Below are 14,207 nucleotides of genomic sequence, written 5' to 3'. Positions count from 1 at the left end.
CCTGGCCTAGCCTGCCCTGCAGCGGGTGCATCAGCCGAGGGGCTGGCCCGGGGATCGGGTTCGCGGGGGTCGCTGGGGGTCGATGCACTGAATTGGTGCAGCCCACTCGGCGTGTCACATCGCCTCAATTGACGGAACACCAGAGCCTTCTTTACGCGACGCGTCAAGCTTCGCTGCGCCTAGCCGTGCCTCAGCCAAACTCCACGTCAAGCTATTTCTTAAAAAAACCTCACCCATTCAAAATCAATCCCAACGAGCAAGACTGTTCACGCAACCCAGATGTTCCTAATCCGTAGATATCCCTACTTTGGAGGCTCACAAAATGTCAGAACCAGGTACGCGGTGTTAGTGTCTTGATAACATGAGCAATGACGTCGCTTTTATTTTTGCATTGCCTTTGTCCATCATGGCCCGTCTATTGTCACTACAACCGTCGTAAACCGACGTCAGACGCTTTGACAAAACAAATCCTCCTCATCCAACCACCAGGCATGCCATACCATGCCATGCCCAGGTTCGAGTATATGGTATCGTATCTCCGTGACAATAATCTGTATAACGCCACCCCTCTATTAACACAACGCCCATCCGGGAAAGCTTTGCAACATCACTTCCTTCTAATACCAAGAGCATCTTGTCTCTTCCTTGTCCATCAGACAAACATGCTCTGCGCTCCGAACTCGCTTTTGGGCCGTTTATGCGCCAACCGCACCGGGCTGCTCCGCCGCTGGGGCCGTGACTGTCTCGCTGTCAGGACCTCCGTTGCTTGCCCCGTTGCTTGCTGCACTCTCTTGCGCCTCCGAGGTACGCTTGTTCTCGATATTCTGCAAAACTCGGTTCAGGTCTCCTCTAAACATTCGCAGACTGCCGTTACAGCTCGGGCAGACGTTCAGGTGGCATGCGCTGCAGATGAAGCACTCGGCATTCCGATCCTTGTGCCCGCATGTCCTGCAGGATATCGGGTTAACCCTCTGCCTATTGACCGTCATGTATCGATGATTCGTCAGGCATCTAAAGTGCCTATCCAACAGCGGCTGGGCATCCAATACTACATCTGCCGGCTGCGGCTTATACCAATTTCTCGGGAACAGCGCCGCACCGGGATTGTCCGTCATTTCCTCGTCTTGCGTGCCGCCTCCACGCGAGGCAACACGCGGGGTGGGCGGCGCATCCGTCTCGGTATTGTTGCTGGCAGCAGTTGGCCTCGGCTTAACTGTATCGTCAGATGCGGTAGACCCGCTTTCGGATATGGCTCTGACCACCTGGGACGAGGGTTTGAACTGCTGTTCCCTCGGCGGGGCCCGTGAGGTTGAAGACGCGGCTGCTTCCGCGCGCATCGCCGTAGCGGGTGTACCCATGCTTCGAGAAGAAGTCCGCGCTGCAAACTGCGGCTGCTTGTGAGTGCGATCTAGGTGAGCCGAAGGAGAAGACGGTAGGCCAACCGGCATGCGCAGCGAGGCCAAGTTGCTTGGTTTCAGCACAGGCGCTTGGTTGCCCCCATTGTTGCCATCTTGACTCGCGACGGGGCCGGCCTGTTTTGGCCCGTCTGGCAATTCGGGGGACGAGGCGGGCGATATGGGCGAGACCACCGTTTCTACCACTAACCGTTTTACATCAGTCGTCTCGTACTCGGGTGTTGGAAGTCGTGGGACAGATCGAGGTACAATGGGGTTGGGGAGAGGTTTGGCGGGTGCCTCTTCGTTGTCGCGGGGTTTTCCGAGTTTCGATAGTTTTTGACCCATATTTTCTTCTTTCTCCTCCTGCGGAGGGGGTTGCTGACGAGACGTCACAGGACGGATGTTTCGTCCGGGGAGCCCAGCATTGGTGCTTCTAGGGAGCGGGACTCTGGGCCTGGCAGGAGGGGCAGGGAAGACGATGTCGGCCGTGTCAGGCTGCTGGGGTGGCGACTGCTGACGCTGCGCGCTGGTTGGGTCGCCCTGTGACGAATTTTGGGCAGACGCTGCAGTGGAGCCGTGACTGGATATGAGCTTAAGTTCTGGGACGGCCAGGCTCTTATCGCCCTTGAGCGACCTCCGCCTCCAGAGCTGGTCTTGCTGGGGAGAGGTGCTGGTCGGCGACGCCTCGGTCTTGTTTTGCGACGGCTGAGCAGGCGGCGGCGACTGCAGCCGAAGAGGCTTGCGAAGGATATCCTTCAGGGGCGGCGGCGGCGGCGGCAGGCTTTCCCTATTTTCTGCAGGCGTCCACGAAATATTTGGTGCTTGCTTCTGCGCATCTTGACCGGACGAAAGCTTGAGCCAAGGCTCAGAAGCCACAGACCCCTCGGACCTAATGCCCCTGTCCTTGACTTGGTGCTTCGGAGACGCGATAGTATAAGATCCTTGGATTCCGCTAATGTCGTTGGCCGAGTTTGTCGACGATCTCGGCGTTGACTCTGAGGAGTGGTTCGAGTATGCTGACAGGAGGCTCGAGAGGGAGGCAGAAGGTGATGGTAAGGAGTCGAGAGACGCTGATGGAGGCCCCGGGAATAGGACTAGAGGAGAGTAAGCTGGCAGCCGTACTGGATCGGCAGGATCGGCAGCTGGAGCCGGAGCTGGAGCCGGAGCTTGAGCCGGAGCTTGGGCCGGAGCTTGGGCCGGAACTGGAGCTTGAGAGGGAGCTGGAGCTGGAGCTGAAGCTGGAGCTGGAGTTGGAGCTGGAACCCGACTGCCAACGGGACGCCGTGGGATCGCCATGGACGGCAGCCCGCCGAACTTGTTCGGCAAGGGCGGGAGCGGCGAGCTGGGAGGTTTGGCTGCGGCCATGGAAGCTGTTTCCCACGCCATGCTGATTTCCCTTTCAAACTCTTTTGGCGGTGGGAGGGGAGGGCCGGTATCGATATCCGGCAGGAGCTTTTGGGTAGTACCTGCCCAACTTGGAGCAGCAGAAGCAGTAGCAGAAGCAGTAGCAGAAGCAGCAGCAGAAGCAGCAGCAGCAGGTGGAGGAGGCAAGCGCGACTGGAGCTGTGACTGTGACAGACTCGCACCCCGTGCTGAAAAGGAAGGTCCAGGACCAGGTCCAGGCCCAAATCCAGGTCCACCAGGAGGAGGGGTTGGCAGTGCCTTTGAGAAACGAGACCGCCCGGAAATAGGGGTCTGGAGAGTCGCCGAGCCCATCATGTTTTCCCTCGATCCCGACTCGCCGGCTGAATGGGGCTAGTAGATATGATATACACCGTTAGGGCCGGCTGCTATTGCGCAGTCCGGCTGCCCCTGCGGCCCGGGACGACAGCGCCGTCCCTGTACTGTACGCGTACTTTCCTCTCTCTTCAGGGGCCGACACGAGACCCGCTCCCAGCGTCGCACATACGGATGGCGAGTTGGCGGCGGAGAGGTCGGTTGCTGGGATGTCTGGAGGAGTCGCCAACACTCTCTTGCGACACGGCACGACACGACACGACGGGCACCGAATCCAAGCAATCCGGTGCGCTGTAGAGGCGTGTTCCGACAGGGTACGGCAAGGCAAAGTGCTACCAGCGGGAGATAGTGGTGGTTACAGGTGGGTGGGCATAAGGAGGTATAAAGGGGATGACAGCATGTCCTGGTGGGGGGCGTGAATGGGCAGCTTTTGCAAGGCAGGAGGAGGCAACTAGGGGCTCCCGACGCGACCGAGTTCCCATTCGGTTTTCTACTTTTTTATTATTCTTCTCTCTGGCTGGTGATGGCACTGCACCGCGCCAGCAAACCCCGGCAAGGCTCAAATTGGATGATCGTCCTCGACCCCTGGCCCCAGGCCGGCTGAAACAGCCACTGGTTAACTGGTTAAAGGCAAGCCAAGCCCAGATTTTAATATGACAGGGGGAGCCAAATCGACTGGCCCAGCACTAACACGCACACTGCGCTCTAGGCTGCACCGTCACTGGCTAGCAGAGATCGCCGACGGGTTCGTGATGACTCGCCACAGCGCCGGGTGGGCAGCTAGACGGACTGGGCCACCACAGAAAGCACATCCGCCCTACCCAGTACGGAGTAGAGGTGGGCGGCTTTTCGGGACCAGCGCGCGGTTGAACAGCATCTTGCATGCTGTCGTTTATGCCGTGCGAGCGAACCTCGACACGGCCAGTCCATTTCACCGCATTGATAATTGCCGTCCGTCATTTTCGCTTATTCTTTGTTTTCCTCCGTCTCTTCGATGTATCCGCGAGGTCCGAATAAATTGCGGTTGATCTTGGACTCGCGGTACAGAAGCTGGGAGAGTGAACGACGGAAGCCAGCCAGTCAGCCAGCACACATTTAAAAAGCAGCATCGCATGACGTCTTGGGCGTGGCGGACGGATTGGCTGGCTGGCGGCGCCCCTTGTCAAAAAAAAAAAGGGGGCCGTCGCAGGTTCGGCCACGTCAAAAAAGTGGACGCACAGAGCGCCACCGAGCCTCAGGCGCAGCAGCTGAACGGGCAGGCTTGCATAAGGATCGGCCCCAGGGAGTCTCCGGTCCCTCGAAAGGAGACGCCGTTCTGCGACCGAGGCGTCGTCTATGAACCAGGAATGCAAGTCGAGTCTTGCCCTCTGTCCTTGCAGCGCTCGAGTGCTGAAACCAGGGAAGCCGAGCACGTCGACTGCAGCGAGCATGAATTTCTGGCAATCACAGTGTGGCTGCAAAGTCGCAAGAACCTGGATTTTACGAGTTTCTTCAAAAAGAAAATCCATCTCTGCCAGCGTTGCAATACGCGTGTAGACGCGCCTTGCCTTGGAGAGCCCAGATCACCAACCCGCGCGCGGCGACAGTGGGTCCTCGGGCAAAGCTCTTGTTTGGGGAGGAGGGCATTATCCGTAGGTATGACGACAACAAGGGCGCAACGGCGCTAGACAATATACCTAACCTGTCCTAGAAAATTAACTTGTTGCGCTTACTTATGATCTTGCACGTTCACAGCACGTGTGTGCAGAGTGCCAAAACAGGATACATTATGTATGCCTTGGGCCTGAAGCCTGGTTGGACTTGGGGGCATGATATTTGTAGGTGATATTGAGTCGAATCCTGTTTCAAGAATCTCGTCCTGCAATGACGGTGGTTAGGTAAAGTCATCCATGTTTGTACGGGGTAGCCTGAATTTAGAAGTGCTACGGAATTCGTCCCAAATATCAGTTGTCAGATCGAGACCCCTTTCTCTTTTGATTTTCCCCCGGCAGCCCCGGGCTGCGTGGCTGACGCTGACGGACAGATATGAAGACTTGTCGCAGACTTGTAAAAGCCCGAGTCCAAGATGCTTACGAATCGTAGCTCGGGGCGGCGCGAGTAGTTTCATTATTGTCGTACCCCGGTATGTATGTAGGTACGCACTCCGTGTCGTGAATTTGGTCTGTTCCCACGTTCCAACTTTGTTCCACAGCCTTTCTGCAGGTTCTTGGACCCGAAATTGCGCTGCCTTTTGAGTCTTTGAGGGAGGGGTTAAGTTAAAAAAAGGTGTGTGCTCTAGAAACGTAGGCAAAGGCAAACCATGCTACCCACCCACAGGCAAACCCGCAGGACTCTAAGATTGGGGCCCCCCACCATGTTTCCGGAACCCGTTCGTCCCCCAAGCCCAGGACCTGCGTCTTGCCGTCGCGGCGGCGCGAGGGCGTGCGCGCATCGCATCGTGCGCGTGCCACACCCGAGCCTGCGCGACGGGAAATATATTAAAACAATCTCATTGTGTCGGATCGGGCGGTGAAAGGGATTAATACCTTGCCTAGGGCCCCGTGGGGCAAAGGAAGGAAGTGAGTGAGTCTTGGGATTGCAGTCGCGGGGCTTCAAAAGAGACTCCTAGTCCTCAGCTGACTAACTCAAGTTCAGTCTTGGGTTTGCTTTCATTTCCGCGTGGGGGATGGCAACAATTGAAATGGGCTACAAGGCTATTTGGATTTGGATCGTTCGATGACACGGCCCGATAGGTGGTGATATCCCGCGACCTCGTTCGTTCCCCGTCTCATTCACTCCATTGAGTCTTCAGTTCATGGAGAGAACTCCCAAATGGCCTGACGGCCAGGAGTCAAGACTCTCAGAGGACAACCTACCCTAATCTCGAGAGAGAGGCAGTCGCGAGGCACCGCACCATTGCACCGCTTGGCTCCTTCTGTTCTACAGCTTTCAGGGTCCCTCAGTTTCCGGCAGGTCCGCTGCTGGCGGCTGCTTCCCACGTTACCTGTCAGGCCACGCGCGCCTTCCCACCAGCCGTGAACATGCTTTCCCGTTCTTGGGGTTAAGGTTTGGATTGAGTCCGGCACCAAAAAAGCTTCTACCACTGTTTTTTTTTGGTCTTTTCTTACAGTCTTCACATGGGTCACGGTCCAACTTGAGCCCGGCGGACTGGCAGTGGCGGACTGAACGACTGGCTGACTGCCCTAGTCACGATGCCGCGTCGCTTGCCTTTTGCAATGCCTATAGAGCTTGCCTCTTATGCCGCCTTCGGAGTTTATATTGCGATCGCCTGAGAAACGGAGGTGCGAACTTCATGCAAAACACCTTATTCATCCCCTTCCGGAGCCGTCTGCCTGACCGAAAGGCGAAAGACGAAAGGCGAAAGGCTGTGGGACAGCAGACCCGGCGTGGCTCGTGGCTGGCATGGCTGGCCGGCCATCGCTCCTACCGTAGGGCAGGTCCGGTACTCTACTGCTCTAGGCTGGCTCTACTACGGCTGCGATTGTTGATGCATTGCCATTGCATTGCCATTGCATTTGCATTTGCATTTGCATTCGCGTGTGCATTTACAAGTGATATCCGGGCCTTGGACACCGTGACCGTGACCTTGGCTTTGGCTTTGGCTTTGGCTTTGGCTATGGCCATGGCTATGGATGCATTTCATTACAACTGCCTTGCCGCTGCCCTTGGACTTCTCTCTGTGTCTTGTACAAAACTCGCGCCAGTACCGCGTCAAGCGATGGTCTGGCCACGATTGGTTTTCTATCATTTCTTTCTTTCCTCTCGGCCGGGGTTCTTGTCGGCCTTCTCGAGATGAGAACGAGTCTCGCCGCCAGTGTCGGTGGCCTTTTAGCCATCTGGGGCTTCCAAGGTCTAGTCGCCCATGCCCATGCCCATGCCCAAAGCCCCCTCCAGGCTCGATTAGATGGCCATGACGCTTCAGATGCCGCCTCGCTTTGTTCTAGGGACTTCCTGGGCGCAAGAGCTGGGTTGAATGCCTCCGAGGCATCCAAGGCGGCCATCGAGTCCATGAACAAGAGCTTTTATAACAAAACCGCTGGCCGATGGACAGTGACGGACGCGTGGTGGCTGAGCGGAGTCGCTCTCCAAGATCTCCTCGAGTACATGTACAGGACAGGCAGCCGTGACTATCTGCACCAGGCCAAGCACATCATCGAGAAGCAGAAGGAGCCTCTCCCCTGGTGGCCCGAGGGAGACGGCTATTTCCGCGCCGACTCAACCGACGACACGGGCTGGTGGGCTCTCGCCATGATCCGGATGTTTGACATCACCAAGGACCAGCAGTACCTTAATATATCCATCCTAGACGAAGCCTACATGTACTCGTACTGGACCAACACAAACTGCGGGGGCGGCATGTATGTCGACATTCGCGCTGAGACGTACAAGAACGCCATTGCCAACGAGCTCTACATGAAGCTCGCCGCCTCGCTCCACAACCGCATTCCCGGCGACACCGAATACCTCGCAAAGGCGGAGACGGCGTACAACTGGTTCATGGCCTCGGGCATGATCAATGGTGACAACCTGATTAACGACGGACTCGCTGAGAATAGCGCCGGCGTCTGTTACAACAACGCCCTTCCCATTTGGACATATAACCAGGGCGTCGTCCTTGGGGCGTCAGTTGGTATGCCTCCCTTGTTTTGTGTTAGTCGGCTCCTTTCCCCCGATATACTACAGCAACAGAGCACAAAACAATCCATTTACTAGACGGCTAACCCCCCTTCCCGCAAAAGAACTCTACATCGCTACGCAAAACCAGTCGTACGTCGTGGAGGCGCGCAAGATCGCCGACGCCGTACTCTCGAGCGGAGCCATGACACAGGACGGAGTTCTCACCGAGCCCTGCGAGGCTGCCGACACGTGCAACAATGATCAGCAAATCTTCAAAGGCATATTTGCCTACAACCTCGCCGAGCTCAACAGCGTGCTCAGCGACAGCCCCTACACGGCCTACCTGACGCAGAACGCCCAGACAGCCTGGTCCAGCGACCGCAACAGCAAGGACCTATACGACGTCTCCTGGGCTGGCCCCTTCCGCAACTCGACAATTGCGAAACAGGCCTCAGCCGTGGGACTTTTGGTGTCTCTTCTTTGAAGCTGGGGCATGGCAGGGGTAGAAAAGCAGTTTCTGTTTCTACATTGTAATCATCTGACTGTTATCTTTTTTTTGTTCATGGTGTTTTGTTCGAATAGGGGTTGTGAGTGCCAATGGGGTTATCTTTAGTGTATAAAAGGGTTGTCGACCAAAATACAAGTCTGTGAACTACCATTGGGGCAGGCAGGGCTAGATATATGGAGTCTTGGGAGCGGGGATTATATTTTTGAAGAATAATAGGCACTGCATGAGGCTGCCTCATTATACTACTATAATCTGTGAGGGTTGTGGAAGAAAAGGACGGGTTCTAAATGTGTGTGTATCATCAGCTCGAGACGTGCGTATGAGCCTTCGGCCTGTCATATAGCGTGCCGAATCCTATTCCAGTCCTCTCTCGGGGCCAGGTTCGTGATCAAATGTGGTAAAGGCTCTTCTTTGCTTAGGAGTTAAATTTCATGAAATGGCTTAGGACTGGTGGGCTATAGTGTCGGCACGTCCTGTAATGCCTAGGAGGGTTTCACGGTAGGCACCTTAACGCATACGCCACACTGCATATCATCTCTATATTTGGGCTTGAGACCGATCAGGTTGTGTCAAAATAAAACAAAAGGGGGAACAAAACGTCGTTGGAATCGCGTTCAAAAGAGACGATCCTAGTTAACAAAATGATGTCTCAACTTCTTCCCCAGCCATGACTGGATCGCTTGCGTATATACAGACCTGTAAAGCAGAAACGAGACAGTCGACAGGAGATAGCCCCTTATTTAAAAAACCGCCGACTTCTTGTCTAGGTTGCCACTCACCGTTCACTCAGACACTTGCAGTAAACACCACGGTATAGTCATTGTACTGTATTGTACTGTACAAAGGAGTTAAAGAAGAGATTAATCTCAGGAGCAACAAGCAAAGAAGACAAAGCTCGGTTCAAATCTCTCCTAGCAGCAACAACAACACAGAATTCCCACCAACATGAAGTGATGACGATGCGCTGTCCCATTACATAGCTAACGGGTAATAATGAGTAGGTTGTGAAAATAGGAAGGTAGGTAGGTAAGGTAGGTAGATAGTAATAACATGGGGAGGGAACAGAAGACCTAAGAAACTAGCAAACTAGCTGAAAAAAAGGCAAAAGCAAAGAAGCTGATAATGATGATACCGCCGCCAGAACCAAACGCCCAAGACCAAGACGAACCGCCCACTCATTATCCCTTCCCCGCTGTTGTTGCCCATACCAGCCACTGGAAAAGACTGCGCAGTTGGTGGAGTAAATAGCAGACGGCGGAGACGAAGTGAGTTAGTCTTCTCTGGTCTCCCCCCTTTTCTCGCCCACCATCTGCCTCTCCGCCTCTTTGTCTGTCTGGCCTAACCTGACCTGGCAAGTCCAATCCAGTGGTCCCAGCAGCCCCCGCCCAAGTGCTAAACTAAATAATGAGAAGAAAAAAAAAGGTGTAGATTCGCATCCGCATCTATTCATCCATCGGAATCCATGGAACCCTCTCCCAAACGCCTCCATCCAAATAAGAAAAAAGAAAAAAGAAAATTTTCTTCTCCCTTCCTCGTTCCCTTTGCTTTGCATCCGTTAGCCTCGCCCAAAGGACAAGGAGAAGCGAAAGACACAGCCCATGGTGGTTGGTTGGTTACTGGTATTTCCACCGTGGCATCGTTTTGGTCGTCGTGGTCGTGGTCGTGGTCGTCGTCAATCGCTGTCGCCGCCTCCGCCGCCCTGTCATCTCTGCACGACAAAACGTGGAAACAGACCGACTAGCCGCTTTCCGTGTGCCACATACCATATTGTATACGAACATAGTATCTAGGTATCTAGCAAAAACCTCAGAAGAGCGGTTGGACTTTTTGCAAAAAAAGAAAAGAACGAGAAAAAAAAATCGGCCCCGGCCAAAGATCAAGTGTGCTAGATGGCGTCCCTCCAGAGCCGCGAGCATCCTCATCCCTCTATTGATACAACAGTCGCACACGTGATACAAAGAGTCTCCTTCCGAGATAGTAAGAGAAAAGGGTGGCTCTGTATCCGGAAAATGAACATGCCGCCACTTAGGTGACGATATCTCCGTTTGTCGCCGGCGGCTGAACCTGCTTGCCGTGCCCGACCGGGGCATGGTAGCTGCCAATGCTCTGAAAACCCCTGGTAAATTGTTAGCGAGAGACATCACACGGCATTAGGGACTGGCTAGGTGCATACTTGGTTAGATCAAAGCCCTGGTCCTCCTCAATCTCGGCGGTTGGGCTTGGGGGGTCGTCCACTACGGCGCGGCTGGGCCGCGTCGGGCTCGCTACTGGCGATTTGCTCCGCGCTGGAGCTGGGCTGCTGCTCTGGGGCGGCAGGGCCCCGTGCGGCTTCGACGGGCTTAGGTCGAACTGAGTGGGCTTTAGCGGCGTACTACCAATGTCGGCATATTTCCAGAACGGAGCGGGAGAGCTGGTCGGCATGTGCTGGCTGGGCCGTTGGGCCGTGCTGGGGGGAGCGAGCTTGAGATGAACTCGGTGTGGTGCCGGCGTGACAAAGGACGCACCGTCTTCTTGTAGGTATGACGACGTCAACGTCGGGGAACCAGGCACGTTGTTATTCTCCGAGGCCCCTAGCGTGCTCGAGGCGTTGTTCTTGCGGAGGCGAGGTAGAGGGCTACCGTCGGCTCCCGTTCCCGCTTCGTCGGGGAGGGGCTTGCGAGAGCTACGTACGGGCGTCTGGTGCGAGCCTCTAATTGCCGGCGCCGAGCGCGGTTGGGGCGAGCCAGAAGGCGACACCTTGCGCTTGCGCGCTGAGACGGAATCTCTAGCCGCCATGTCTCTCGGGCCCTGTGTGATGTAGTTCAGCTGGCTTGGCGACGACGGGTTGGACGAGCCTCGATGGCCGCCGCGGCCGCCCCGGTAGGCGCTGCGGATCATATCCTCGCGCGTCTCGGCCACGAGCTGCCACTTCATGCCCTTCCCGGGCTCGTCTGTAGAGCGCGCAACCTTCTCAAACGACTTATTGAGTGAGAGGTTATGCCGAATGGAATTCTGAGGGATATCAGCACTGATCGGGTTAGCAATGCGCTCGCGCAAGAAACATACCTGCCAGCCCGACGGAGGTTGATGGCGATAATACGAGTATCTGCTGGTGATGAAATTGTAGATGCCGTTGAGATTAAGCTTCTCGTCCTGCGTGTGAGTGATGGCCTGGGTTATCATCTGCGCATAGCTATACTGCGGCTTCATGTGCTTGTTCTCATCCAAGCTCAGGTCGGCATCGTGGTTACCAGTCATCATCATCAACGGTGTCTGCTCAACGGCCGGCGAGGTTTGGGGAGCAGCAGCTCGGCTCCGAGCGGATGGAGGCGTGCCAGGGCGTTTATAATCAGGCGGGGCCGGAGCCAGAGTCTTCTGAGGGCCAGAGCCCTGGTTACGAGAGGATTTGACCTGAGGACTAGACTGCAGTGCCTGAGCCTCGCCCGACGACGGCAGCGGACGGCGAGGCGGGCGAGACGACGAGGGAGAGCCGGGCTTTGCAAGACCCGCCCGTTCGAGGTACCTCTCGTGGATATGCAGCGGGCTGAGGTCGATGGGCAGGACGAACATCATCTCGGTGCCGGCAATTTCAATGACCTCGCCGCTCCGCAAAGGGCCCTTCTGGCCCGACTTCCAAAGCGTGCCGTCCACCTTGAGCGAGTTGCGACCCTTGACCACCAGCCACCACTCCTCTACGTCGTGGTTGAAGTAGACAGCCGCATGCTGACGCGAAATCATCTTGCTGGGTCCGAGGTCGATGTGCACAGCAGGGTCGGCGTCGCCATCCTGGTCAGGCCGCTTCTGGGCTGCGGGCTCCGAGGAGCGGCCGATGTTGACAGTGAGGGCCTTGACATAGTAGGTCCAGTCCTGGGCGGCGATTTTGGCGTAGGCCTGCACGCCCTCCTTGTGGGACTCGTGCATGCTGTTGGCATGATCGCTGCTGGCCTGCGCGGCGTCCACGGGCGCGGCGAGATGGTGCGTTACGCGCGTGACAAGCTGGTCTTCGTCCTCTTCGTTGACGCCGGACTGATCTGCGACAAGCGACGAATTCTCCTCCTCGGGCTCGACGGGCGCATCGTCATTCTATCCAGACAAGCAGGCGGGGTTAGCCGGGAACTGCGAATGGAAATTCAATGCGATTGTATCGATTGGGGAGGGGCGGGCAATAACAGGAAGGGGACGGGCGGGAGCGGGGAGGGGAGGGGGTTGGAAGGCAAAGGAAAGGAGGGCGATCGCAAAGTCAATAAAAGCTTGGCGACTTAGTCTGGCCCCTTACCTTCTTGCGACGCTTCTGGGGGCGCGACGGCGACGAGGGCTCTGCGATGGCATCGCTGCGTAGCTCTCGACGAGGACGCTGCGCTCGCGTCTGGGGTGTAGGCATTTTGACGAACGGCTGTGCGGCGCTGGTTGGGCGCAGGACGTCGCTAGATCATCAAGATGTATTCGCAGGTTGGAAGGGGTGAGGATGGGTAACGAGGGAGGGGTGTTGGCGTGGGTGGTGCGTGGTGGTAAGAATTTAGAATGCCCGCAGCTACCGCAGTTCCTAGTGCAGGCAGGGAGGCCAGAGATGCGGCGCATTCAATTGACAGTTTCAGCGAGCGAGCAAGCGTGGTCAACTTTTGCAGCGGCCAGGCGCTGGTTGGCGGGCTTGAGAAAAAAAAACACCAGAGAGCTGGGAAAAACCTGGGAGCGCTCGAGTGGTGGCGGCCAAAATGCCCTGTTTTTTTTCCTTTGTGGACTTTGGGTCAAGGGGGACTGGTGGAGGGCAGACAATCCGCGAGTTTGGAAGAAGAGTGCAGAACGAACTTAAGATGGTGATTTGTTTAATTGACCACACGACGCTTTCTCTACTCGAAGATTTTCGCGTCGCCCCGACTCAAAGGCACGCGCAGGTAAGCCGCACATATGTTGCCCAATTGCGGCTCTCCGATTGTTGAATTGTGGGGGGTTAAGGTGGGGTGCACGTGCCGGGGGCGCTGCCCGTGGTCAAGCTTTGTCGTCATTCAAAGAATTGGGCGGGCAGGAATAAACCAAAGAAGAAAGAAAAGCGTTTAAAAGCCGCCCAACCTTGCCATTTTTTTTTTCGCTCTGGTCCGAATATTTATCTATTGAGGGGGGGTATTCGCGGCCAGAGCCCTGCTTGCTTTGGCAAAGGGAACTTCTCGGCAATCGTAAGTCACGGGACTTTTGGGGTATTATTCTAGAGATAGAAGACACCAGCCATCTCAACAAATCGGCATATTCCGTGCGCCTGGCTGTCCACTTGATTGCTTTTCCCTTCCTTCGGAGACACCAATTCCAAGGGGGACGGAGTATACGCACCTCGCATCTCTCCTCAATGCAGCCAGACTGGCAATCAGTCAGTCAATCAATCAATCAATCAATCAATCAGTCAATCAGTTTGCTTCCTGTCTACCATACCTACCCTAGTTCCCTCCCCGGGCCAGTACCCTAGGTACCTTGCTTGCGCATCGAGGGGGAGGGGATGTGAGGAAGCTCTGTCCCTGGAATTCCCACTTCGATAATCCACTATCTAGTGCACCGAGATAGAGCCCTTGCTGGGTCGGTTACTTTCTTATTTATATTTCTTTTAGGGGTTTTAGCTAGCCTAGGCTATTCTATTGTTTTACTTTCTAGCGCACTAGAAATTCTTCCAGACTCGGCGAGACAATCAAGTTCCAGGGTCCAGGTCTGTGTAGAGGAGCGAGGCACAGACCCGCCCGCAAAGCCCGCAAAGCCAACCTGGAAGCCCAGCCTAGCCCAGCCACCAGCCGACGACAAACAAAGGGGAACAGTTTCCGTAAGGGAGGAAAAAAACTCAGAACCGACACGCGCGTTGATCCTCCCTCCCGAGGACTGTGATAATTACGGAAAGGAGGGGGTTGAAAATAGGGAAGTTTTTCCTCGCTGCGGAGTTTGTAATCACTATTCTACATTGGGTGATTCTACCTCGCCTGGCCGACTTCCTT

At 55.7% G+C, this 14,207-nt stretch overlaps 4 protein-coding genes across 4 annotated transcripts; 1 reads left to right on the top strand and 3 right to left on the bottom strand.

The window, feature by feature from the left end:
- Positions 1-695: 695 nt before the first annotated feature.
- Positions 696-2,783, bottom strand: B0T26DRAFT_674525 (uncharacterized protein; the record flags this gene model as incomplete). The annotated part of the gene is made up of 3 exons (XM_060439723.1): positions 696-2,424; positions 2,520-2,617; positions 2,661-2,783. 3 exons carry the CDS (start codon positions 2,781-2,783, stop codon positions 696-698), a joined length of 1,950 nt encoding a protein of 649 aa, XP_060298805.1.
- A 1,042-nt stretch (positions 2,784-3,825) lies between these two features.
- B0T26DRAFT_238780 (uncharacterized protein) lies at positions 3,826-4,132 on the bottom strand. Its single transcript, XM_060433928.1, has one exon. The coding sequence runs from the start codon at positions 4,016-4,018 to the stop codon at positions 3,860-3,862; it is 159 nt and encodes a 52-aa protein (XP_060298804.1). The 5' UTR covers positions 4,019-4,132; the 3' UTR covers positions 3,826-3,859.
- A 2,794-nt stretch (positions 4,133-6,926) lies between these two features.
- Positions 6,927-8,235, top strand: B0T26DRAFT_642421 (putative glycosyl hydrolase; the record flags this gene model as incomplete). Its single annotated transcript, XM_060437439.1, has 2 exons — positions 6,927-7,764; positions 7,874-8,235. The coding sequence occupies 2 exons, from the start codon at positions 6,927-6,929 to the stop codon at positions 8,233-8,235; spliced, it is 1,200 nt and encodes a 399-aa protein (XP_060298803.1).
- Positions 8,236-10,047: 1,812 nt separating this feature from the next.
- On the bottom strand, positions 10,048-12,784 carry B0T26DRAFT_238595 (fork head domain-containing protein). The gene is made up of 4 exons (XM_060433927.1): positions 12,515-12,784; positions 11,305-12,321; positions 10,433-11,250; positions 10,048-10,375 (listed from the first exon to the last, which is right to left on the bottom strand). Exons 1-4 carry the CDS (start codon positions 12,617-12,619, stop codon positions 10,285-10,287), a joined length of 2,031 nt encoding a protein of 676 aa, XP_060298802.1. The 5' UTR covers positions 12,620-12,784; the 3' UTR covers positions 10,048-10,284.
- Positions 12,785-14,207: the final 1,423 nt, after the last annotated feature.

The sequence above is a fragment of the Lasiosphaeria miniovina genome (genome assembly GCF_030549165.1).
Source record: "Lasiosphaeria miniovina strain SMH2392-1A chromosome Unknown B0T26scaffold_3, whole genome shotgun sequence".
Taxonomy (NCBI): domain Eukaryota; kingdom Fungi; phylum Ascomycota; class Sordariomycetes; order Sordariales; family Lasiosphaeriaceae; genus Lasiosphaeria; species Lasiosphaeria miniovina.
Note: the sequence above shows the minus strand (reverse complement) of the source record. Positions and strands in the feature narration are given on the sequence as shown.